At 64.3% G+C, this 25,211-nt stretch overlaps 5 protein-coding genes across 8 annotated transcripts in view; 2 read left to right on the forward strand and 3 right to left on the reverse strand.

The window, feature by feature from the left end:
• Positions 1–77: 77 nt before the first annotated feature.
• On the reverse strand, positions 78–2,357 carry NDUFB7 (NADH:ubiquinone oxidoreductase subunit B7). Its single transcript, XM_072920133.1, has 4 exons — positions 2,152–2,357; positions 1,277–1,445; positions 508–612; positions 78–462 (listed from the first exon to the last, which is right to left on the reverse strand). Exons 1-3 carry the CDS (start codon positions 2,261–2,263, stop codon positions 510–512), a joined length of 384 nt encoding a protein of 127 aa, XP_072776234.1. The 5' UTR covers positions 2,264–2,357; the 3' UTR covers positions 78–462; positions 508–509.
• Positions 2,358–4,709: 2,352 nt separating this feature from the next.
• Positions 4,710–5,434, reverse strand: TRAPPC5 (trafficking protein particle complex subunit 5). The gene has a single exon (XM_041711749.2). The coding sequence runs from the start codon at positions 5,432–5,434 to the stop codon at positions 4,868–4,870; it is 567 nt and encodes a 188-aa protein (XP_041567683.1). The 3' UTR covers positions 4,710–4,867.
• Positions 5,435–10,832: 5,398 nt separating this feature from the next.
• PCP2 (Purkinje cell protein 2) lies at positions 10,833–13,660 on the forward strand. The gene is made up of 4 exons (XM_072919890.1): positions 10,833–10,865; positions 11,595–11,742; positions 12,752–12,876; positions 13,457–13,660. Exons 1-4 carry the CDS (start codon positions 10,833–10,835, stop codon positions 13,460–13,462), a joined length of 312 nt encoding a protein of 103 aa, XP_072775991.1. The 3' UTR covers positions 13,463–13,660.
• A 723-nt stretch (positions 13,661–14,383) lies between these two features.
• Positions 14,384–18,586, reverse strand: PET100 (PET100 cytochrome c oxidase chaperone). Of its 2 annotated transcripts, none has more exons than XM_072920134.1 (4): positions 18,436–18,586; positions 16,958–17,044; positions 16,268–16,300; positions 14,384–15,403 (listed from the first exon to the last, which is right to left on the reverse strand). In XM_072920134.1, exons 1-4 carry the CDS (start codon positions 18,460–18,462, stop codon positions 15,365–15,367), a joined length of 186 nt encoding a protein of 61 aa, XP_072776235.1. In that variant the 5' UTR covers positions 18,463–18,586; the 3' UTR covers positions 14,384–15,364. The 2 variants fall into 2 exon arrangements, with proteins under 2 accessions (XP_072776235.1, XP_030115798.1); XM_030259938.4 differs by having other exon boundaries at positions 14,384–15,386; positions 18,436–18,577.
• A 58-nt stretch (positions 18,587–18,644) lies between these two features.
• The window catches only part of XAB2 (XPA binding protein 2), a 30,904-nt gene continuing 24,337 nt past the window's right edge, over positions 18,645–25,211 (forward strand). For 2 of the 3 annotated variants that reach the window (XM_072920111.1, XM_072920112.1), the window contains exons 1-3: positions 18,645–18,936; positions 21,490–21,638; positions 23,856–23,979. In XM_072920111.1, the coding sequence (XP_072776212.1) occupies positions 18,685–18,936; positions 21,490–21,638; positions 23,856–23,979 (525 nt within the window). In that variant the 5' untranslated portion in view covers positions 18,645–18,684. The remainder of the gene's footprint in view (positions 18,937–21,489; positions 21,639–23,855; positions 23,980–25,211) is intronic. The other variant, XM_072920110.1, reaches the window with a different exon arrangement.

Here is a 25,211-nt window from a genome sequence, read left to right on the forward strand (position 1 = left end):
CCGGGGGACACCGGGGGGGGGGGTGGTGGCATCGCGATGTCCCCAGGAGCAGTGACAGCCAGCGCCACTCGTGTCACTCGTGTCACTCGGGGCCTTTATTGCGCGGGGGGTGTCGTGTCACTGTCACCGAGTGTCACTGGGGTCACTTGGGGTCATCACGGTGTCACTCGGGGCCTTTATTGCGCGGGGTTCCTCGTGTCACTGTCACCGGCTGTCACTGCAGTGTCCTCGGTGTCACTTGATGTCACCGTGGTGTTCCTGGTGTCACTCGGCGTCACTCAGTGTCATTCGATGTCACTGCAGTGTCTTCAGTGTCACTCGGTGTCACTCGGTGTTCCTGGCTGTCACTCGATGTCACTCAGTGTCATTCAATGTCACCGTGGTGTTCCTGGTGTCACTCAGTGTCTCCGGTGTCACTCGCTGTCCCCGCGCTGTCCCTCGGTGTCACTCAGTGTCCCTCGCTGTCCCCATTGCTGTCCCCATGGCTGTCCCTCGCTGTCCCCTCGGTGTCACTCGCTGTCCCCGTCCCCGTCCCCGTGCCGCTGTCGCAGCCGTTGCTGCCGCAGCCGCAGCCGCCGCTCGCGCTCAAACTCCTTCATGCGCATCACGTAGCTGGGGACACGGGGGACACGTGTGTCACCGTGTGTCACCGTGTGTCACCGTGTGTCACTGTGTGTGTCACTGTGTCACCGTGTCATTGTCACCGTGTGTCACTGTGTGTCACCGTGTGTCACCGTGTGTCACCCTGTCTCACCACCCCCCATGTCCCCGTCACCCCTCCACACGTCCCGGCTGTCCCTGTGTCCCCATGTCCTGCTCCTGCCACCCACCCGTGTCCCCCCACGATGTCCCCAATGTCCCCAATGTCCCCAAATGTCCCCAATGTCCCCAGTGTCCCCTCAGTGTCCCCAACGCCCCCAATCCCCCCCAATGTCCCCAATGTCCCCTCAGTGTCCCCAATGTCCCCAATCCCCCAAATGTCCCCAATGTCCCCAAATGTCCCCGATGTCCCCAATGTCCCCAATCCCCCAATGTCCCCAATGTCCCCAATGTCCCCAATGTCCCCAATGTCCCCAATCCCCCAATGTCCCCAATGTCCCCAATGTCCCCCCAACATCCCCAATCCCCCCAATGTCCCCAGTGCTGTCACTCACTCCTGGTGCTGGCAGCTGTCCCAGCGGTGGCGCAGCGGGTGGCACTGCCATGGCACGGGGAAGGTGTCCCTCCCCAATGTCCCCAATGTCCCCAATGATGTCCCCATGTCCCTGTCACTCACTCCTCATGCTGGCAGCTGTCCCAGCGGTGGCGCAGCGGGTGGCACTGCCATGGCACGGGGAACGTGTCCCGCTGGCAGCGCAGCAGCCGCAGCAGGTGGTGCCCACAGAAGTCGCGCTGCTCCAGCGGCACCCGGGCCTGGGCCAGCTGTGCCGCCGAGGCCACCATGGCTGTGACAGGGGACACAGGGGACAGTCAGGGACACAGGGGACAGTGAGGGACACAGCGGCACCCGGGCCAGTGCCAGCTGTGCCGCCGAGGCCACCATGGCTGTGACAGAGGGGACAGAGGGGACAGAGGGGACAGTCAGGGACACAGGGGACACAGGGGACAGGGACACCCGGGGACACTCATGGACAGAGGGACACTCAGGGACAGAGGGGACAGAGGGGACAGGGACACCCAGGGACACTCATGGACACCCAGGGACAGTCAAGGACACCCAGGGGACACTGAGGGACACTTGGGGACACTCACGGACACCTGGGGACACTGAGGGACAGAGGGGACACTCAGGGACACTCAGGGACAGAGGGGACAGTCAGGGACACCCAGGGACACTTGGGGACACCCAGGGACACCCAGTGACACTGAGGGACACTTGGGGACACACGGGTGGCATCTGGGGACACATGGCGGGGCTGGGGACACGGGGAGGGGACATTGGGATGGGGACACGGGGGTGGGGAAACGGGGGTGGCACCTGCCATCACCGGCGGGGGGGAGGGGCGCTCCGGGAGGTCACCGGGGTCACGCGAGGGCGAGGACACCCCAAAGCCACCGCCCCCTCCCCATCCCCGTGTCACCCTCCCCCGGTGTCCCCGTGTCCCCTCCCGGTGTCCCCGTGTCACCCTCCCCCGGTGTCCCCGCACTGACCGCGCGGCTGGCGGCCCGGCAGCCCCAGCTCGGCGGGGAAGGACGGCATGTTCAGCGGGTCGGGCTCGGCCTCGGCGTCCCACAGGTAGCGGCGGCCCAGGTGAGCGCCCATGGCGGCGGCGGCGGCGGCGGCACCGACCGGGCCCGGCGGTGATGGCGGCCGCGGAACGAGACGCCGGAAGCGGAAGTGATGGAACGCTGAGCGCCGGAAGCGGAAGTGGCCGGAGGGCCGCGGAGGGAGGAGGAGATGCCACAGCGCCGCCTGGCGGAGGGGAGGAGCACAAAGCAGAGAAAACACCAAAAATAAAAATAAAATAAAAATAAAAATAAAATAAAAATAAAAATAAAAATAAAAATAAAAATAAAAATAAAAATATAAAAATAAAAATAAATAAAATAAAAAACTAAAAATAAAACTAAAAACAATGAAATAAAAATAATGAAATAAAAATAATAAAATAAAAATAAAAATAAATAGATAAAAGTATAAATAAAATTAAGAATAAGAATAACAATAAATAAATAAAAATAAAAAATAAAAATAAAAATAAAAATAAACTAAAAATAATAAAAAATAAAAATAATAAATAAAAATAATAAATAAAAATAAAAATAAAATAAAAATTAAAACTAAAATAAAAAATTGAAATAAAATAAAAATAAACCAAAAATAAAAATAAAAATAAAATAAATATAAATTAACAATAAAAATAAAAATAAAAATAAAAATAAAAATAAAAATAAAAATAGGAATAAACCAAAACAAAAAACAACCAAAATCCCCCCAAAACCCAAAAACAACCAAAAAACCAAATTAAAAAAAAACGAAAATAAAACAAAAAAAAATCAAAAAAACCAAGAAAACCCTAAAAACCCTAAAAAAGCCCCAAAAACAACAAAAAACCCACCCCAAACCAACCAACCAAAACACATCCAAAAATACCCCTAAAAACCCTAAAAAGGCCCCAAAAAACAGACAAGTAAACAAAAGCACATCCAGAAAAAACCTCCAAAAACAAAAACCCAAAACCCAACCAAACACAAAATACATCCAAAACCACCAAAAAACACCCCTGAAAACCCTAAAAAAGCCCCAAAATTCCCTCAATAATAATAAAAACCTCCAAAAAACCCCCAAACCAAAAAAAAACCAAAACCCCAACCCCCCCAAAAAACTTAAAGAACCCTAAAAAAACCTAAACCCCCCCAATAAAACCCCAAAAAGTCCCTAAAAATCCCAAAAAACAACAAAAAAACCCAAAAATTAAAAAAAAACCCTAAAAGAAACCAAAATCCCCAAAAAAACCCAAAAGATCCCCCAAAACAACAAACAAAACCCTAAAGAACCAAAAAAAATTTCAAAAAATAACAAAAAACCCCACAAAAAAAAACCCCAAAAAAACAAAAAAAATACCCCAAAAAGCCCCCAAAAAAATCCCAAGGCCACCCCGATGTCCCCAAAGCCACCCCGGTGTCCCCAAAGCCACCCCGGTGTCCCCAAAGCCACCCCAAAATGTCCCCAAAGCCACCCCGATGTCCCCAAGGCAAAGAAGAGCCGAGGCCACGGGAGGGACAAAGAGTTTATGGTGACAGCGATGTCCCCAAGGCCACCCTGGGGACAGTGAGGGACACAGAGCTGCGATGTCCCCAAGGGCCACCTGGTCACAGGTGGTGGCAGCGGACGAGGCCCTGAGGGAGGTGACAATGTGACAATGTCCTCTGGTGGCATCTGCACACACGGTGACACCGAGCAGGGACACGGGGACATCGCGGGAGGGATGGCGAGTGACACACGGACAGGCTGGCCCCGTGTCCCTGTCCCTGTGTCCCTGACCCCGTGTCCCTGTCCCTGTGTCCATGTCCCCATGTCCATGTCCCCGTGTCCCTGTCCCACGGCACTGTGTGACAAGGCCGTGCCACCCCCACCCCTGTCCGGGCTGTCCCCAACTCTTAGCCCCATGTCCCCCATGTCCCCACCCTTTTTCAGTGTCCCCCCATATCTCAGCGCCCCTCCAGCCAGTCCCCAACCCATGTCCCCATGTCCCCACCCTTTGCCAGTGTCCCCCCAATGCCTCAGCGCCCCTCCAGGCCCTTGTCCCCATGTCCCCTTGTCCCCAGTATCTCAGTGCCCCTCCAGCCTGTCCCCAACCCTCATGTCCCCATATCCCCACCCTTTTCACGGTGTCCCCATGTCTCAGCGCCCCTCCAGGCTCTTGTCCCCATGTTCCCCCATATCTCAGCGCCCCTCCAGGCTTCTGTCCCCATGTCACCAATGCCTCAGCGCCCCTCCAGCCTGTCCCCAACCCTCATGTCCCCATGTCCCCACCCTTTTCCAGGCTGTCCCCAATGCCTCAGCGCCCCTCCAGGCTCTTGTCCCCACGTCCCCAATGCCTCAGCGCCCCTCCAGCCCCATGTCCCCGTGTCCCCCAATATCTCAGCGCCCCTCCAGGCTCTTGTCCCCATGTCCCCAGTGCCTCAGCGCCCCTCCAGGCTCTTGTCCCCATGTCCCCATGTCCCCATGTCCCCATATCTCAGCGCCCCTCCAGGCTCTTGTCCCCATGTCCCCAACCCTCATGTCCCCATGTCCCCATATCTCAGCGCCCCTCCAGGCTCTTGTCCCCATGTCCCCCATGTCTCAGCGCCCCTCCAGGCTCTTGTCCCCATGTCCCCAGTGTCTCAGCGCCCCTCCAGGCTCTTGTCCCCATGTCCCCGTGTCTCAGCGCCCCTCCAGGCTCTTGTCGCGGGCGATGACGGCCTCGTCAAACTTGATCATGAGGGTGGTTCCCTTGTGCCAGTGGGCGCTGACGCGGGCGGGGAAGCCGGCGGCGCCCAGCACGGCCTCCAGCAGCCCGGCGGCGAAGGCGGCGCAGTTCAGGGAGCTGTTCTCGCGCGGCACCGACACGAAGGTGTTCACCAGCGGCTCCCGCTCGATCACGTAGAAGGTCCTCTCGTCGTCGTTGGCCTGCTCCAGCTTGTCGGCCTCGCGCCCGAACAGCGCCCGCCACAGCGGCCCCTTGACGAAGAGCAGCACGCCCAGCACCTTGGTGTCGCGCCGCCCCGGCCGCTCGCGGGCCACCAGCGCGTCCAGGGCCCGCAGCCCGACGTGGTGGCCCAGCTGGGCCAGGCGGGACTGCAGCTCGGCCACCGAGGCCACGCGGCGCTGGCAGTACTGCACCAGCTCCGAGAAGAGCAGCGCGAAGGCGGCCAGAGAGAGCTCCGAGCGCGGCCGGGCCAGAGCCCGCTCCAGCACCGGGGACTTGCCGCGGGTGAAACGGGAGTCCATGGCACCTGGGGGGACGGGGGGAGGTGGGGGAGGTGTGAGGGCGCTTTGGGAAAGGTCTGAGAGGGGTCTGAGGGTGTTTAGGGAGGGTCTGAGGGGGTTTTGGGAGGGTCTGGGGGGCCCTGTGGGGGTTTAGGCAGGCTCTGGGGGGGTTTTGGGGAGGTCTGTGGGGGTTTAAGGAGGGTCTGGGGGTGTTTAAGGAGGGTTTCAGGGGGTTTGGTGGAGTTTTGGGGAGGCCTGAGGGGTTTAGGAAGGGTCTGAGGGTGTTTAGGAAGGATCTGAGGGGGGTTAAGGAGGGTCTGAGGGGGTTTAGGAAGGGTCTGAGGGGGGTTAAGGAGGGTCTGGGGGGCTTTGGGGGGGTTTGGGGAGGCCTGAGGGGTTTAGGGAGGGTCTGAGGGGGTTTACAGAGGGTCTGTGGGGGTTTAAGGAGGGTCTGGGGGGATCTGCGGGGGTTTAGGCAGGTTCTGGGGCAGTTTTGGGGAGTCCTGAGGGGTTTAGGGAGGGTCTGAGAGGGGTCTGAGGGTGTTTAGGAAGGGTCTGAGGGGGTTTAAGGAGGATCTGGGGGGCTCTGGGGCAGTTTTGGGGAGGCCTAAGGGTCTTAGAGAGGGTCTGAGAGGGGTCTGAGGGGTTTAGGAAGGGTCTGAGGGGGTTTGGGGAGGGTCTGAGGGCATTTAGGGAGGGTCTGGGGGGCTCTGTGTGGGTTTAGGCAGGCTCTGGGGGGGTTTAGGGGAGGCCTGAGGGGTTTAGGGAGGGTCTGAGGGGGTTTTGGGAGGGTCTGAGGAAGAGTAAAGGGGGCAGGGGGCAATTAGACAGGGCTAGAGGGGTCTGAGGGGGGTCTGGAGGGGTTTAAGGAGGCTCTGAGAGGGGTTTCAGGGGGTCACAGGGGACACAGGGCAAGGTTTGGGGGGGATTGAAGGGTCTGAGGGGGTTTAGGAAGGGTCTGAGGGGGTTTTAGGGGGTTATGGGGAGGCCTGAGAGGCCTAGAGAGGGTCTGGGGGGGTCTGAGGAGGTTTGGGGAGGGTCTGGGGGGCTTCTGAGGGGTCTCTGAGGGGCCCCGGGTGTTTGCGGGGCTCTGAGGGGTCCCGGGTATTTCGGCGGGATCCCGGGGGGGTCTCTGAGGGGTCCCGGATATTTGTGGGGGGTCCCGAGGGGTCTGTGAGGGGTCTCTGAGGGGTCCCGATCCCTCCTCAGCGCTGGGGCGCTGCGGGGCCGCGGCAGCGCCCTCGGGAGCAGCGGGAGGCGGCGGGATGGGGCCGGGAGCCCCGGAGGGAGGGACGGGACCCCCGGAGCTCCCCCCCGACCCCCCCGGACCCTCCCGGACCCTCCCGGGACCCCCGGGACCGACCTGGCAGCCACGGGCCCGCTCCGCCGCAAAGCGCCGCCAAACGCCGCAAAGCGCCGCCAAGCGCCGCGACACGGCCGTAAAGCGCGGCGGGGGCGGGGCTGCTGCGTGAGACCACGCCCCCTGTGTGTGATGCCACGCCCCCTCTCTGTGAGACCACGCCCTCGCCGTTAGGCCACGCCCTCTTACTGTGAGACCACGCCCACTCGCCGTGAGACCACGCCCCTGTCATTAGGCCACGCCCTCTTTTTGTGATGCCACGCCCCCGTGGTACCGGGGGGGGACACTGGGGGGACATTGGGGACACGGGGGGGACACGGGGGGACATTGGGGACATCTGGTGACACCGCCCCTCCTCCCCCGGGACACCTGGGCCGCCAGCTGGGCTGGGGGAGGGGCGCGGGGCAGCAGTGACGTCACCGCCGTCGCTGACGTCACTGTCGTGACACCCCCACACACACACCCAGGGGGGAGGGAGGACAGAGGGACAGGGCCACCCGTGGTGTCCCCCCGTGTCCCCAAAATGTCCCCACAATGTCCCCCCCAGTGTCCCCAGTGCCACCCCAATGCCACCCCAATGTCCCCTCAGTGTCCCCAGTGTCCCCAGTGTCACCCCAATGTCCCCTCAGTGTCCCCAATGTCCCCCCAATGTCCCCCCAATGTCCCCAGTGTCCCCAATGCCACCCCAATGTCCCCCCAGTGTCCCCAGTGCCACCCCAGTGTCCCCCCACTGTCCCCAATGTCCCCCAGTGTCACCCAGTGCCACCCCAATGTCCCCCCAGTGTCCCCAGTGCCACCCCAATGTCCCCCCAGTGTCCCCCCAGTGTCACCCAGTGCCACCCCAATGTCCCCCCAGTGTCCCCAGTGCCACCCCAATGTCCCCCCAGTGTCCCCCCAGTGTCCCCCCAGTGCCACCCCAGTGTCCCCTCAGTGTCCCCAATGTCCCCCCAGTATCACCAGTGCCACCGCAATGTCCCCCCCGTGTCACCCAGTGCCACCCCAATGTACCCCCAGTGTCCCCTCAGTGTCACCCAGTGTCCCCAGTGCCACCCCAATGTCCCCCCAGTGCCACCGGAATGTCCCCCCAGTGCCACCCCAATGTCCCCCCAGTGTCCCCTCAGTGTCTCCAGTGCCACCCCAATGTCCCCCCAGTGTCACCCAGTGCCACCCCAATGTCCCCCCAGTGTCACCCAGTGTCCCCAATGCCACCCCAATGTCCCCTCAGTGTCACCCAGTGCCACCCCAATGTCCCCCCAAAGTCTCCACAACGTCCCCCCAGTGTCCCCCCCCAATGTCCCCCACAATGTCCCCAATGTCCCCCCCGTGTCCCCGCGGGGGGGGGTTGATGGGTGTAATTAATTAACGGCCGCGGTGGATGGGTGTAATTCATTAAGAGAACGAGTGTAATTCATTAAGAGCCATTTCGTTAATTGCGCGCGGCTGCCAGGGGGGATTGGGGACACGCGGGGGGAGGGAGGGGGGGACACGGGGGGAGGGGGACACGGGGGGGGGACATGGGTGGGGGGGGGGACACGGGGGGGACACGGCGATCCCACAGCACCCACGGGAACCTCGTGGAGACCCCACGGCACCCACGGGAACCCCACAGCACCCACAGCACCCACGGAACCCTCACAGAGACCCCACAGCACCCATAGAGACCCCACAGCACCCACGGGAACCCCACAGCACCCATGGGAACCCCACAGAACCCACAGCACCCACTGGAACCTCACAGCACCCACAGCACCCATGGAGACCCCACAGCAGCCACGGGAACCCCACAGAGACCCCACGGCACCCACGGAACCCCACAGCACCCACAGCACCCATGGAGACTCCACAGCACCCATGGGAACCTCGTGGACACCCCACAGCACCCACTGGAACCCCACAGCACCCACGGGGTCCCCACAGAGACCCCACAGAACCCACGGGAATCCCACAGCACCCACGGAACCCCACAGCACCCACAGAGACCCCACAGCACCCACGGGAACCTCACAGAACCCACAGCACCCACGGGAACCCTACAGCACCCACGGGAACCTCACAGAACCCACAGCACCCACGGGAACCCCATGGACACCCCACAGCACCCACGGGAACCTCACAGCACCCACGGGAACCCCATGGACACCCCACAGCACCCACGGGAACCTCACAGCACCCACGGGAACCCCACAGCGCCCACGGGAACCTCACAGCACCCACAGGAACCCTACAGCACCCACGGGAACCCCATGGACACCCCACAGCACCCACGGGAACCTCACAGCACCCACGGGAACCCCACAGCACCCACGGGAACCCCACAGCGCCCACGGGAACCCCATAGCACCCACGGGAACCCCATGGACACCCCACAGCACCCACGGGAACCCCACAGCGCCCACGGGAACCTCACAGCACCCACAGGAACCCCACAGCACCCACAGCACCCATAGAGACCCCACAGCACCCACGGGACCCCCCCTAGCCGCTGTTGCACACACGCAGCACCCACGGGTGCCCTCCCCGCGCTCCCTCCCATCGTCCCCGTGTCCCCCCCGTGTCCCCTCCCCCAAATCCCCCAGCCCCGTGTCCCCGAATGTCCATTTTGCGTCCCCCGCGTGTCCCCTCCCCAAAACCCCCCTGTCCCCATGTCCCCCGCGTGTCCCCCTCACCCCCCGCTGTCCCCCCTGTCCCACCCGTGTCCCCCGTCCCCGTGTGTCTCCCCTGTCCCCGCAATGTGTCCCCCGTGTCCCCCAATGTCCCTCTCTCTCGGGTCTCTCCCCGTGTCCCCTCCGTCCCTGTCCCTCTGTCCCCCGTGTCCCCCGTGTCCCCCCCGTCCACTCGTGTCCCCCCCGCTGTCCCCGCCCCGTGTCCCCCCCAATGTCCCCCGTGTCCCCTCCCCAAACCCCACCCGTGTCACCGCTGTCCCCTCCCCGTGTCCCCCCCGTGTCCCCCGTGTCCCCCACAATATCCCCCGTGTCCTTGTCCCCCCATCCCCCCGCTGTCCCCTCCTGTCCCACCCGTGTCTCCCCCTGTCCCCCCAATGTGCCCCGCGTGTCCCCCAATGTCCCTCTCGTGTCTCTCCCCGTGTCCCCGCTGTCCCCCCGAGTCCCCCCCATGTCCCCTCCGTCCCTGTCCCCGTGTTCCCCCCCAATATCCCCCGTCCCTCCCGTCCCCCCCGTGTCCCCAAACCGCCACCGTCCCCCCCGTGTCCCCCCGTCCCTGTCCCTCTGTCTCCCACGTCCCCCGTGTCCCCCCCCGCTGTCCTCCCCGTGTCCCGCCCCAATATCCCCCGTGTCGCCCCCGTCCACTCGTGTCCCCCCCGGCTGTCCCCTCCCCGTGTCCCCCCCGTCCTATCCCTGTCCCTCCCGTGTCCCGCCGTGTCCCCTCCCCGAAACCCACTCGTGTCCCCCCCGCTGTCCCCGCCCCGTGTCCCCCCCAATGTCCCCCGTGTCCCCTCCCCAAACCCCACCCGTGTCACCGCTGTCCCCCCATGTCCCCCCCGTGTCCCCCCCGTGTCCTGTCCATATCCCCCCCGTGTCCCCCCCGTGTCCCCGTGTCCCCCGTGTCCCCCCCATGTCCCTCCAATGTGCCCCGCGTGTCCCCCAATGTCCCTCTCGTGTCTATCCCCGTGTCCCCGTGTCCCCCCCGTGTCCCCCCACTATCCCCCGTGTCCCCTCCCCGTGTCCCCCGGTCCCGTCCCTGTCCCCCCGTGTCCCCCCGTGTCCCCCCCGTGTCCCCCCCAATATCCCTCGTGTCCCCTCCCCAAACCCCACCCGTGTCCTCCCCCCCTGTCCTGTCCCCCCGTGTCCCCCTGTCCTGTCCCTGTCCCCCCCGTGTCCCCGTGTCCCCCCCGTGTCCCCCCCGTCCACTCGTGTCCTCCCCCGCTGTCCCCTCCCCGTGTCCCCCTCCTGTCCCCCCGTGTCCCCTCCCCAAACCCCCCCCCGTGTCCCCCCGTGTCCCCCTGTCCCCCCCGTGTCCCCGTGTCCCCCCGTGTCCCCTCCTGTCCCCCCCGTGTCCCCGCGGGGATAAGAAGCCCCACGGGTGCCGCTCCCCCCACCCGCCATGGCGGCCCCGGGGGGCACCGAGCGCGGCGCGGTGCGTGGGGGGACACGGGTGGGGTTTGGGGGGTCCGGGGGGGGTTTGGGGACCCCCGGGTGGGGTTTGGGGGGTCCGGGTGGGGTTTGGGGAGACACGGGTGGGGTTCAGGGGGACCCCCGGGTGGGGTTTGGGGACCCCCGGGTGGGGTTTGGGGGGACACGGGTGGGCACGGGGGACCCCCGGGTGGGGTTTGGGGGGTCTGGGGGGGCACAGGGGGACCCCCGGGTGGGGTTTGGGGGGACACGGGTGGGGTTTGGGGACCCCGGGGGGGCACAGGGGACCCCCGGGTGGGGTTTGGGGGGACACGGGGGGCACAGGGCGACCCCCGGGTGGGGCTTGGGGGGTCTGGGGGGACCCCTGGGAGGGGTTTTGGTGGTTCGGGGGTACCGGGGGGATTTTGGGGTACCCCGAGGGATTTTGGGGTACCCCGAGGGATTTTGGGGTACCCCGAGGGGATTTTGGGGTATCCCGGGGGGTTTGGGGGTGCAGGGGGGCCCTTGGGGGGGGGGAGTTCCCAGAGTGGGGGGTCCCGGGCCCCTCATTCGGGGGGGCCCCAGGGGCAGAAGGGGGTCCCCGTTTTTGGGGTGTCCCTGTTTTGGGGGGGGTTCCCCGTTTTGGGGTGTCCCTGACCCTGTGTCCCCGAACGGGGGGGTCCCCAGAACAGGGGTTCTGTGTTTTGGGGGGTCCCGGTTTTGGGGGGGGTCCCTGTTTTTGGGGTGTCCCTGACCCTGTGTCCCGCAGGGGGGGTCCCCAGAACAGGGGGGGTCCCCCGAACAAAGGGGGTCCCCAGAACAGGAGGGGTTCTTCTCGCTGCTGAGCTCCGTGCAGGGAACGCGCATGGACGAACAGCGCTGCAGCCTCGGCGGGAGCGCCGGTGGGTGACACCGGGACAGCGGGACAGAGGGGACAGCGGGACACCGAGGGGACAGCGGGACAGAGGGGGGACAGAGAGGGGACACCGGGGGGACAGAGGGGACAACAGGGGGACACCGGGACAGCGGGGACAGCGGGACAGAGAAGGGACAGAGGGGACAGCGGGGGGACACCGGGACAGCGGGGGGACAGTGGGGGGACAGCGGAGCGACAGAGGGGACACCGGGACACCGGGGGGACAGAGGGGGGACAGAGGGGGGACAGAGGGGACACCGGAGGGACAGCGGGACAACGGGGACAGCGGGGGGACAGAGGGGACAGCGGGGACAGCGGGACACAGGGGACAGCGGGAACAGAGGGGACAGCGGGGACAGCGGGGGGACAGAGGGGACAGCGGGACAGAGGGGACAACGGGGGGACAGCGGGGGGACACCGGGACAGCGGGACAGAGGGGACAGCGGGGACAGCGGGGACAGCGGGGGGACAGAGGGGACACCGGGGGGACAGCGGGGGGACAGCGGGGGGACAGAGGGGGGACACCGGGACAGAGGGGGGACACCGGGACAGCGGGACAGGGGGACAGAGGGGGGACACCGGGGGGACAGCGGAGCGACAGAGGGGACAGCGGGGACAGAGGGACACTGGGACAGCGGGACAGCGGGGGGACACAAATGACGGACAGAGCGGGAAGTCCCGGGGCTCCCCTGTCATCCCCGGTGACCCCGGTGTCCCTGTCCCCCCCGGTGTCCCCCTTGTCCCCCCTGTCTCCCCGGTGTCCCTGTCCCCCCGCTGTCCCCCCGGTGTCCCTGTCCCCCCTGTCCCCCCGGTGTCCCTGTCACCCCCCGCTGTCCCCCCGGTGTCCCTGTCCCCCCTGTCCCCCCGGTGTCCCTGTCACCCCCGGTGTCCCTGTCCCCCCTGTCCCCCCGGTATCCCTGTCACCCCTGTCACCCCTGTCCCCCCGGTGTCCCCCCCGGTGTCCCTGTCACCCCCGGTGTCCCCGCTGTCCCCAGGCGCGGTGCCGCCCCCCGAGCTGGCCCCGCTGCTGGACATGGTGGCGAACTCGCAGCGCCGCAGGATGGACGAGCAGCGGCTGCCGGTGCCGCGCCTGCCCGGCTTCGGACCGGGGGGGGCGCAGGTGGGCACCGGGACCGGGGAGGGTACCGGGGGGTGCCGGGGGCACCGGGGGTACCGGGGGGTACTGGGGAGGGTAACGGGGGGGGCTTCGGCTCGGGGGGTGCCCAGGTGGGCACCGGGGGGGCACCGGGAGGGCACTGGGGGGGGGCTTTGCCTCGGGGGGCACGCAGATGGGCACCGGGGGGTACCGGGAGGTACCGGGGGGTACTGGGGAGGGTACCGGGGGGGCTTCGGCTCGGGGGGCGCACAGGTGGGTACCGGGAGGGGACCGGGGGTCACCGGGAGGTACCGGGGGGGCTTTGGCTCGGGGGGCACACAGGTGGGCACCGGGGGTACCGGGGGTACCGGGGGGGGTACCGGGGGCACCAGGGGGGCTTCGGCTCAGGGGGTTCGTAGGTGGGCTTTGGTCTGGGGGGGCACAGGTGGGCACGGGGTGCTCTGTGAGACCCCAGGAGTTTGGGGAGGGGGTGCCAATGAGGGGAGGGGCACCGGGGGGGGCTTGGGGACACCCAGGGAGGGCACCGGGGGCACCCCCAGGGCCGGGGGCACCCCACGAGTGCCCCTCCCCCCTCTGCCCGCAGGACTGAAGCCCCCAGACCCACCCCGGAGACCCCAGACCCACCCGGGACTGCCACGGACCCCCCGAGACACCCCAGAACCCCCCCGGGACCACCCCAGACCCCCCCCAGGACCCTCCAGGACCCCCCAAATCCACCCCCGGAGCCCCGTCCCCACCTCCCCCCGCCGTGTCCCCAATAAACCCCGAGCAATGGGGCCTGGCACAGCGCGGAGACACCGGGTGGCACCGGGGGGGGCACCTCTGGGGACCCTGGGGACAGGGGGGTGGCACCAAGGGTGGCACCGGGTGGGGGGGGTGACACTGACACCTCTGGGGGTGGCACCTGTGGGGACCTTGGGGACATGGGGGTGGCACCGGGGGTGGCACTGGGCAGGGAGGTGACACTGAGGGTGGCACCGACACCTCTGGGTGGCACTGGGGTGGCATCTGTGGGGACCCTGGGGACATGGGGGTGACACCGGGGCTGGCACTGGGCAGGGGTGGTGACACTGAGGATGGCACCGACACCTCTGGGTGGCATCGGGGGGACACCTGGGGGGACCTTGGGGACATGGGGGTGACACCGGGGGTGGCACTGGGCAGGGGGGGTGACACTGAGGGTGGCACTGACACCTCTGGGTGACACCGACACCTCTGGGGATGGCACCGGTGGGGACTTGGGGACACGGGGGTGGCACCGGGGAGGGGGGGGTGACACGGGAGGTGGCACCGGGCAGGGAGGTGACACTGAGGGTGGCACCGACACCTCTGAGGGTGGCACCGGGGGTGGCACTGGACAGGGGGGTGACACTGAGGGTGGCACTGACACCTCTGGGGGTGACACCGGGGGTGGCACTGGGCAGGGGAGGTGGCACTGACACCTCTGGGGGTGACACGGGAGGTGGCACCTGGCAGGGGGTGGCACTGAGAGGCTCCCACAGCACTGAGGTGACATGAAGGGACACAGGACACCCGCGGGGGTGGCACCAGGGGACACCGAGGGGCACAGGTGGCACTGAGGGACGGCAGTGCCACCCTGGGGACACCCTGGGGACACCCTGGGGACACCCCACGGGCGGTGCCAGCGCCGTTTATTGGGGTGCCACGTGTCCCCTGGCACGTCCTGACGTGTCACACACGTGTCACACACACGTGTCACACTCACATGTCACACACACGTGTCACCCACACGTGTCACCGGCGGCGCAGGGACACGGGGCAGCCGCGGTGGCATCAGGGCAGGGAGGACACGTGTCCCCTGTGCCACCGACACGGGGCTGTCACTGTCACCAACACAGACACAGCGGTGACACGGGGCTGTCACTGTCCCCTCTGTCACCAACACAGGCACAGCGATGTCACCAATGCCATCAGCTGCTGTCACACGTCCCCTCTGTCACCAATGCCACCACAGCGATGGCACCAGGACACTGCCACACGTCCCTTTTGTCACCAACGCTGCCACAGCGATGCCACCGGGCGCTGCCACTGTCCCCTCTGTCACCAATGCCACCACAGCGATGCCACCGGGGCTGTCACTGTCCCCTCTGTCACCAGCACGTGGCTGGCACCAGTGTCACGATGTGCCCACGGTGACAGGGCAGTGCCAGGCGTGTCCTGTGTCACTGCCACGGCGCCGGTGTCACAGCGATGCCACCGTGTCCCTGCTGCCACTGCTGTGTCCTCACTGCCACCGCCGTGTCCTCACTGCCACCACCGTGTCCTCGCTGCCACCACCGTGTCCTCGCTGTCACTGTGTCCTCGCTGTCACTGCCATGTCCTCGCTGCCACCGCTGTGTTCTCACTGTCACCACCGTGTCTTTGGTGTCACCACCGTGTCTGCGCTGTCACCGCCGTGTCCCCGTGGGTGGCCGTGTGTCCCCGCTGTCCCCTCACGCCTGTGTCCCCCTCCTCTCCTGCAGCCGCTGCTTCAGCTCCGCCATGGCCTGGCGCTGAGGGGACAGGGACACTGAGGGGACACCGAGGGGACACTGAGGGGACACTGAAGGGACACTGAGGGGACACTGAGGGGACACTGAGGAGACAGGGACAGTGACACTGGGGGGACAGGGGACAGGGACACTGAGGGGACAGGGACAGAGGGGACAGGGACAGGGACAAGGACATGGCACAAGGACACGGGACAGGGATGGGGACAGTGGGGACAGGGTCAGGGGACATCAACGGCTCAGGGGACACCAAGAGGGGACAGGGCCAGGGGACAGCAGGGACACGGGGGGACATGAGGTGGCACCAGGAGTGTCCCCTGAGTGTCCTCTCTGTCCCCTCCTCACTGCCCCACGGAGCAGGGGACACCAGGGGGACACCTTGGGGACATTGGGGACACTGGGGACACCAGAGGGACACTGAGGACACCTTGGGGACACCAGGGGGACACCAGGGGGACACTGGGGACATCTTGGGGACACTGCCAGCGTAGGGCTGGACACGCTGGGGACACTGGGGGGTGTTGGGGACACTTTGGGGACATCATGGGGACACTGTGGGGGGTGTTGCGGACACTTTGGGGACACCACGGCAGCGTGGGGACACTTTGGGGACATTGTGGGTGGGGGACGGGGACACTGGGGGACACTGGGGGACATTGGGGACATTGTGGTTGGGGTTGGGGACACTGGGGGTGGCATTGGAGGCGTTGGGGACACTGAGAGGGACACTGGGGGGGACAGTGGGGATATTGAGGGGGACATTGGGACAGTTGGGGACAGTGGGGGACACTGAGGGGGACATTGGGGGGACATTGGGTACATTTGGGGACACTGAGGGGGACATTGGGGACATTTGGGGACATTTGAGGACGCTGTGCTCTCACCCGTTCCGGCGTGTCCGGTGGGAAAATCTCCCTCTGCAAAGAGAGCGGCTCAGGGGGGGGACAGCTGTGCCCAGGTGTGCCCAGGTGTGTCCCAGGTGTCCCCAGGTGTCCCCAGCTGTCCCCAGGTGTGTCCCCAGGTGTCCCCAGGTGTCCCAGGTGTGTCCCCAGGTGTGTCCCCAGGTGTGTCCCCAGCTGTCCCAGCTGTCCCAGGTGTGCCAGGTGTGCCCAGGTGTGTCCCCAGCTGTCCCAGCTGTCCCAGGTGTGTCCCCAGGTGTGTCCCAGCTGTCCCAGGTGTGTCCCCAGCTGTCCCAGGTGTGCCCAGGTGTGTCCCCAGGTGTCCCCAGGTGTCCCCAGCTGTCCCAGCTGTCCCAGGTGTGTCCCCATCTGTCCCCAGCTGTCCCCAGGTGTGTCCCCAGGTGTGTCCCCATGTGTCCCAGCTGTCCCCGGTGTCCCCAGGTGTGTCCCAGCTGTCCCAGCTGTCCCCAGGTGTGTCCCCATCTGTCCCCAGCTGTCCCAGCTGTCCCCAGCTGTCCCCAGGTGTGTCCCCATCTGTCCCCAGCTGTCCCAGGTGTGTCCCCATGTGTCCCCAAGTGTCCCAGGTGTCCCCAGCTGTCCCAGGTGTCCCCAGGTGTCCCCAGCTGTCCCCAGCTGTCCCCACTGTCCCCAGGTGTCCCCGGTGTCCGTGCCCACCTTGCGGTCGATGACGTGCCGCTGGAACAGCTCGGCCTGGTTGGAGACCCAGAACACGGCCACGGGGAAGGACAGGTACACGCACATCTGGGGCGGCACAGCGGGGGCACAGCTGGGTCACCTGTGTCATCTGTGTCACACCCCCTGTGTCACCTGTGTGTCACCTGTGTCACCTGTATGTCACCTGTGTCACCTCCCCTGTGCCACCTGTGTGTCACCTGTGTCACCTGTGTCATCTGTGTCATCTGTGTCACCTCCCCTGTGCCACCTGTGTCACACCCCCTGTGTCACCTGTGTCACCTGCCTGTCACCTGCCTGTGTCACCTGTGTCACCTCCCTGTGTCACCTGTGTGTCACCTGTGTCACCTGTGTCATCTGTGTCATCTGTGTCACCTCCCCTGTGCCACCTGTGTCACACCCCCTGTGTCACCTGTGTCACCTGCCTGTCACCTGCCTGTGTCACCTGTGTCACCTCCCTGTGTCACCTGTGTCACCTCCCCTGTGTCACCTGTATGTCATCTGTGTCACCTCCCTGTTAACCTGTGTCACCTGTCCTGTGTCACACCTGTGTCACACCTGTGTCACCTGTGTCACCTGTGTGTCACCTGTGTCACCCGTGTGTCACCTGTGTGTCATCTGAGTCACCTCTGTGTCACCTGTGTCACCTCTCCTGTGTCACCTGTGTGTCACCTGTGTGTCACCTGTGTGTCACCTGTGTGACCTGTGTCACCTCCCCTGTGTCACCTGCGTGTCACCCGTATGTCACCTGTGTCACCTGTGTCACCTGTGCCACACCTGTGTCATCTGCGTCACCTCCCTTGTGTCACCTGTGTCACCTGTCTGTGTCACCTGTGTCACCTGTCTGTGTCACCTGTGTCACCTGGGTCACACCTGTGTCACCTGTGTCACACCCCCTGTGTCACCTGTGTCACCTGTCCTGTGTCAGCTGTATGTCACCTGTGTGGTACCTGTGTCACACCTGTGCCACACCTGTGTCATCTGTGTCACACCTGTGTCACCTGTATGTCACCTCAGTGCCACCTGTGTCACCTCCCCTGTGTCACACTTGTGTCACCCATTCCTATTTCCATATTCCTGTTCCCATCCCCCATTCCCATTTCCCCCATCCCCATCCCCATTCCCATTTCCATTTCCCCATTCCCATTTTCCGCATTCCCATTTTCCCCATTCCCATTTCCCCATTTTCCCCATTCCCATTTCCCCCATTCCCATTATTTTCCCCATTATTCCCATTTTCCCCATTCCCATTTCCCCATTCCCATTTCCCCATTCCCATTTTTCCCATTTTCCCCATCCCCATTTCCCCATTCCCATTCCCATTTTCCCCATTCCCATTTTCCCCATTTTCCCCATTCTCATTTTCCCCATTCCCATCCCCATTTTCCCTATTCCCCATTCCCATTTTCCCCATTTTCCCCATTTTCCCCATTTTTCCCATTTTCCCCTCCCCCTCTCACCCTCAGGATCTCCATCTTCACCCCCATTGCTCCTCCAGCTCCCCCGCACTTCCGGTTCCGCCCACCCCGCAACACCGCTGAGAACTATTGGCGGGCACCTCCAGCACCGCCGCATTCTATTGGCTGACAGCGCGCTGAGGGGGCGGAGCGAAAGCGAGCTGTTCCAATCAGAAGGGAGGGCGGGAAGGACTGAGGCAGAAACGCCGGAAGTGAGGGCGGCGCGCCGGAAGTGAGGGAGAGCGCGGGAAGATGGCGGCGGCTGAGGCGGAGATGGCGGCGCGGGAGGAGCCGCCGGGAGAGAGACCGGGAGAGACACCGGGAGAGGCGGCGGGAGAGACACCGGGAGAGAGACCGGGAGAGGCAGCGGGAGAGGCGGCGGGAGAGGCAGCGGGAGAGGCGGCGGGAGAGGCAGCGGGAGCGGGGCCCGGCCCGGAGCAGCAGCCGGCAGCGATGGCGGAACCGGGAGCGGGGCCGGGCCCGGCGCGGCCCGAGTTGTGCTTCGTGAGTGGGGAGCTGTCCCCTCCTGTCCCCTCCTGTCCCCTCCTGTCCCCTTTTGTCCCTTCCAGTTCCCATCTCTGTCCCCTCCTGTCCTCTTGTGTCCTTTTTTCTGTCCCCTCCTTTCCTCGTGTCCCTGTCCCCTCTTGTGTCCCCATCCCTGTCCCCGTGTCACTGTCACCCCTGACTCTGTCACCTCCTGCTGGCGCTTTGTGTTCCACTCCTTGTCCCTGTCACTGTCACTGTCCCTGTCAGTGTCACCTGTCCCTGTGTGTCCCCACTGCCCCCTCACGTCCCCACCGGGGTCTCTCTCTTGTCACCTGTCCCTGTCCCCTCTGTCCGTGTCCCTGTGTCCCCTCAGGACGAGCAGGAGCTGTCCCCAATGTCCCCTGAGAGTCCCCTCAGTGTCCCCAATGTCCCCAGTGGTCCCCTCAGGAGGAGGAGGAGGTGCAGCATGAGGAAGAGCTCCTCATTAACCCGTTCTGGGTGTCCCCAATGTCCCCTGAGTGTCCCCAATGTCCCCTCAGTGTCCCCAATGTCCCCCCAGGAGGAAGAGGAGGTGCAGCACGAGGAGGAGCTGCTCATTAACCCGTTCTGGGTGTCCCCAATGTCCCCTCAATGTCCCCCAGGAGGAAGAGGAGGTGCAGCACAAGGAGGAGCTCCTCAGGAACCCGTTCTGGGTGTCCCCAATGTCCCCTGAGTGTCCCCAATGTCCCCCCAGGAGGAAGAGGAGGTGCAGCACGAGGAGGAGCTCCTCATTAACCCCGTTCTGGGTGTCCCCAATGTCCCCAATGTCCCCAATTGTCCCCCCAGGAGGAAGAGGAGGTGCAGCACGAGGAGGAGCTCCTCAGGAACCCGTTCTGGGTGTCCCCAATGTCCCCAATGTCCCCTCAATGTCCCCTCAGGAGGAAGAGGAGGTGCAGCACGAGGAAGAGCTGCTCATTAACCCATTCTGGGTGTCCCCAATGTCCCCAATGTCCCCCAGGAGGAAGAGGAGGTGCAGCACGAGGAGGAGCTCCTCAGGAACCCCTTTTGGGTGTCTCCAATGTCCCCTCAGTGTCCCCAAATGTCCCCTCAATGTCCCGCAGGAGGAAGAGGAGGTGCAGCACGAGGAAGAGCTGCTCATTAACCCGTTCTGGGTGTCCCCAATGTCCCCAATTGTCCCCCCAGGAGGAGGAGGAGGTGCAGCACGAGGAAGAGCTGCTCATTAACCCGTTCTGGGTGTCCCCAATGTCCCCTCAATGTCCCCCCAGGAGGAGGAGGAGGTGCAGCACGAGGAGGAGCTCCTCAGGAACCCGTTCTGGGTGTCCCCAATGTCCCCAATGTCCCCTCAGGAGGAAGAGGAGGTGCAGCACGAGGAAGAGCCCCTCATTAACCCGTTCTGGGTGTCCCCAATGTCCCCAATGTCCCCAATTGTCCCCCCAGGAGGAAGAGGAGGTGCAGCACGAGGAAGAGCTGCTCATTAACCCGTTCTGGGTGTCCCCTCAATGTCCCCAATGTCCCCCCAGGAGGAAGAGGAGGTGCAGCACGAGGAGGAGCTCCTCATTAACCCATTCTGGGTGTCCCCAATGTCCCCTCAGTGTCCCCAATGTCCCCCCAGGAGGAAGAGGAGGTGCAGCACGAGGAAGAGCTGCTCAGGAACCCCTTCTGGGTGTCCCCAATGTCCCCTGAGTGTCCCCAGTGTCCCCGCAGGAGGAGGAGGAGGTGCAGCACGAGGAAGAGCCCCTCAGGACCCCGTTCTGGGTGTCCCCAATGTCCCCTCAATGTCCCCAATGTCCCCTCAGTGTCCCCAATGTCCCCAATGTCCCCCCAGGAGGAAGAGGAGGTGCAGCACGAGGAAGAGCTGCTCAGGAACCTGTTCTGGGTGTCCCCAATGTCCCCTGAGTGTCCCCAATGTCCCCTCAGTGTCCCCAATTGTCCCCCCAGGAGGAAGAGGAGGTGCAGCACGAGGAGGAGCTCCTCAGGACCCGTTCTGGGTGTCCCCAATGTCCCCTGAGTGTCCCCAATGTCCCCCCAGGAGGAGGAGGAGGTGCAGCACGAGGAGGAGCTGCTCAGGAACCCGTTCTGGGTGTCCCCAATGTCCCCTCAATGTCCCCCCAGGAGGAAGAGGAGGTGCAGCACGAGGAGGAGCTCCTCAGGAACCCGTTCTGGGTGTCCCCAATGTCCCCAATTGTCCCCTCAGGAGGAAGAGGAGGTGCAGCACGAGGAGGAGCTCCTCAGGAACCCATTCTGAGTGTCCCCAATGTCCCCAATGTCCCCAATGTCCCCTCAGGAGGAAGAGGAGGTGCAGCACGAGGAGGAGCTCCTCAGGAACCCGTTCTGGGTGTCCCCAATGTCCCCTGAGTGTCCCCAATGTCCCCCCAGGAGGAGGAGGAGGTGCAGCACGAGGAAGAGCTCCTCATTAACCCGTTCTGGGTGTCCCCAATGTCCCCTGAGTGTCCCCAATGTCCCCTCAGTGTCCCCAATGTCCCCCCAGGAGGAGGAGGAGGTGCAGCACGAGGAGGAGCTCCTCAGGAACCCGTTCTGGGTGTCCCCAATGTCCCCTCAATGTCCCCCCAGGAGGAGGAGGAGGTGCAGCACGAGGAGGAGCTCCTCAGGAACCCCTTCTCGGTGCGGGGCTGGCTCCGGTACGCTCAGGCCCGGCAGCGCGGGCCCCGGCCCCGCCTCAACCAGATCTACGAGAGAGCCCTGAGGGAGCTGCCCGGCAGGTACGGGCACCTGGGGGCACCTGGGATACACCTGAGGGCATCTGGGGGGCACCTGGGGGCACCTGGGGGGGCTGGGGGCACCTGGGGGGCATCTGGGATACACCTGAAGGTACCTGGGGGGTACCTGGGAGGGCTGGGGGCACCTGGGATACACCTGAGGGCATCTGGGATGAACCTGAGGGCACCTGGGGGCACCTGGGATACACCTGAGGGGCATCTGGGGCACCTGGGATACACCTGAGGGCACCTGGGGGGGCTGGGGGGCACCTGGGGGCACTTGGGGAGGCTGGGGGCACCTGGGCTACACCTGAGGGGCATCTGGAGGGCATCTGGGGTGCTTGTGGGGGGGGCTGGGGGCACCTGCGGGGCACCTGGGATACATCTGAGGGCACCTGGGGGAGGGCTAGGGGCACCTGGGGGCACTTGGGGAGGCTGGGGGCAACTTGGGATACACCTGAAGGTACCTGGGAGGCACCTGGGAGGGCTGGGGGCACCTGGGATACACCTGAGGGCATCTGGGAGGCTTGTGGGGGGGCTGGGGGCACCTGCAGGGCACCTGGGATACACCTGGGGAGACATGGGAGGCACCTGAGGTCACCTGGGGGCACTTGGGGGGCACCTGGGATACACCTGAGGGCACCTGGGGGGCATCTGGAGGGGGCTGGGGGCACTTGGGATACACCTGAGGGCACCTGAGGGGGCTGGGGGCACCTCAGGAGCACCTCAGGGGCATCTGGGCAGCACTTGGGATGCACCTAAGGGCACCTGGGATGCACCTGAGGGCATCTGGGGGAGGGCTAGGGGCACCTGGGGGCACTTGGGGTACACCTCAGGGCATCTGTGGCACCTGGGGTACACCTGAGGGCACCTGGGGGGCACCTGGGGGCATCTGCGGGGGCTGGGCACACCTGGGGTACACCTGGGCACACCTGGGGGCACACCTGGGCACACCTGGGGTCACCTGGGGACACAACTGGGACAGCTGGGGACATGGGGGCACAGCTGGGGACACACCTGGGCACACCTGGGGGCTCTGGAAATGCAGCTGGGGGCACCTGGGGTCCACCTGAGCACATCTGGAGGGCACCTGGGATCGACTTGGGCACACCTGGGGCACACCTGGGCACACCTGGGTTACACCTGGGATACACCTGGGTGCATTGGGATACACCTGGGGCACACCTGGGGCACACCTGGGATACACCTGGGTGCATTGGGATACACCTGGGGCACACCTGGGGCACACCTGGGCACACCTGGGGCACACCTGGGGCACACCTGGGGCACACCTAGGTGCATTGGGGTACACCTGGGCACACCTGGGCACACCTGGGCACACCTGGGATCCATTTGAGCACACCTGGGCACACCTGGGATCTAGCTGAACACACCTGGGGGGCACCCGGGCACACCTGGGGGCACAGGGAGCACCTGGGTGCCCTGTGCGGGCAGGTGGGGACAGGGACAGCGGGGTCCCGACAGGTGACAGCAGGTGACAGGGGCGGCCAGGTGAGGGGTGGCACAGGTGACAGGAGAGACACAGGTGACACAGGTGACAGGGGAGCACAGGTGACAGGAGTGACAGAGGTGCTCCAGGTGTGCCAGGTGTGACAGTGCCACCTGTCCCCAGCTACAAGATGTGGTACCAGTGCCTGTACCAGGTGTCACAGGTGACACAGGTGCCCCCAGGTGACCCCGGTGACCCCAGGTGACCCCAAGTGACCCCAGGTGACCCCAAGTGACCCCAGGTGCCCCAGGTGACCCCAGGTGACCCCAGGTGCCCCCGGTGACCCCAGGTGCCCCAGGTGACCCTAGGTGACCCCAGGTGACCCCGGTGACCCCAGGTGCCCCAGGTGACCCCAGGTGCCCCAGGTGACCCAGGTGACCCCAGGTGACCCAGGTGACCCCAGGTGACCCCAGGTGCCCCAGGTGACCCAGGTGACCCCAGGTGCCCCAGGTGACCCAGGTGACCCCAGGTGACACAGGTGACCCCAGGTGACCCCAGGTGCCCCAGGTGACACAGGTGCCCCAGGTGACCCCAGGTGACCCCGGTGACCCCAGGTGACCCCAGGTGCCCCAGGTGACCCCCGTGTCCCCCTCCCAGCTACAAGCTGTGGTACCAGTACCTGTGCCAGGTGTCCCCAGGTGTCCCAGGTGACCCCAGGTGATCCCGGTGACCCCAGGTGACCCCAGGTGACCCCTCTGTCCCCCTCCCAGTTACAAGCTGTGGTACCAGTACCTGCGGCAGCGCCGGGCGCAGGTCAAAGGTCGCTGTCCCTCGGACCCCGCCTTCGAGGAGGCCAACGCCGTCCACGAGAGGGCGCTGGTGTTCATGCACAAGGTGAGCGCGGGACACCTGGGACACCTGGGGACAGGTGGGACAGCTGGGGACACCTGGGGACACACCTGGGGACAGCTGGGGGGACACAGTGTCCCCAACGTCCCTGCTGTCCCCAATGATGTCCCCAATGTCCCCAATGATGTCCCCAATGTCCCCAACGTCCCCGATGTCCCCGATGTCCCCAATGTCCCCAATGTCCCCCATGATGTCCCCAATGTCCCCAGTGTCCCCAATGATGTCCCCAATGTCCCCAATCGTGTCCCCCCTGTCCCAGATGCCGCGGATCTGGCTGGATTACTGCCAGTTCCTGTCCCCAGTGATGTCCCCAATGTCCCCAATGTCCCCAATGATGTCCCCAATGTCCCCAACACTGTCCCCAATGTCCCCAGAGTCCCCAATGTCCCCAATGCTGTCCCCAATGCTGTCCCCAGTGATGTCCCCAATGTCCCCAGTGATGTCCCCAATGTCCCCAATGTCCCCAATGATGTCCCCAACGATGTCCCCAATGTCCCCAACGCTGTCCCCAATGTCCCCAATGTCCCCAATGTCCCCAGTGATGTCCCCAATGATGTCCCCAATGTCCCCAATGTCCCCAATGCTCTCCCCAATGTCCCCAATGTCCCCAATGCTGTCCCCAATGTCCCCATTGATGTCCCCAATGATGTCCCCAATGTCCCCAATGTCTCCAGTGATGTCCCCAATGATGTCCCCAATGTCCCCAATCGTGTCCCCTGACCCAGATGCCACGGATCTGGCTGGATTACTGCCAGTTCCTGTCCCCAATGATGTCCCCAATGTCCCCAACGCTGTCCCCAATGTCCCCAATGTCCCCAATGTCCCCAATGTCCCCAATGATGTCCCCAATGTCCCCAATGTCCCCATGATGTCCCCAACGCTGTCCCCAATGTCTCCAATGTCCCCAGTTCCTGTCCCCAATGTCCCCATGATGTCCCCAGTGTCCCCAATGTCCCCAATGTCCCCAGTGATGTCCCCAATGTCCCCAATGATGTCCCCAGTGTCCCCAATGTCCCCAATGTCCCCAGTGATGTCCCCAATGTCCCCAATGATGTCCCCAATGCTGTCCCCAGTGATGTCCCCAATGTCCCCAATGTCCCCACTGTCCCCTGTCCCAGATGCCGCGGATCTGGCTGGATTACTGCCAGTTCCTGTCCCCAGTGATGTCCCCAATGTCCCCAACGCTGTCCCCAATGTCCCCAACGCTGTCCCCAATG

The sequence above is a fragment of the Taeniopygia guttata genome, chromosome 30 (genome assembly GCF_048771995.1).
Source record: "Taeniopygia guttata chromosome 30, bTaeGut7.mat, whole genome shotgun sequence".
Classification (NCBI taxonomy): domain Eukaryota; kingdom Metazoa; phylum Chordata; class Aves; order Passeriformes; family Estrildidae; genus Taeniopygia; species Taeniopygia guttata.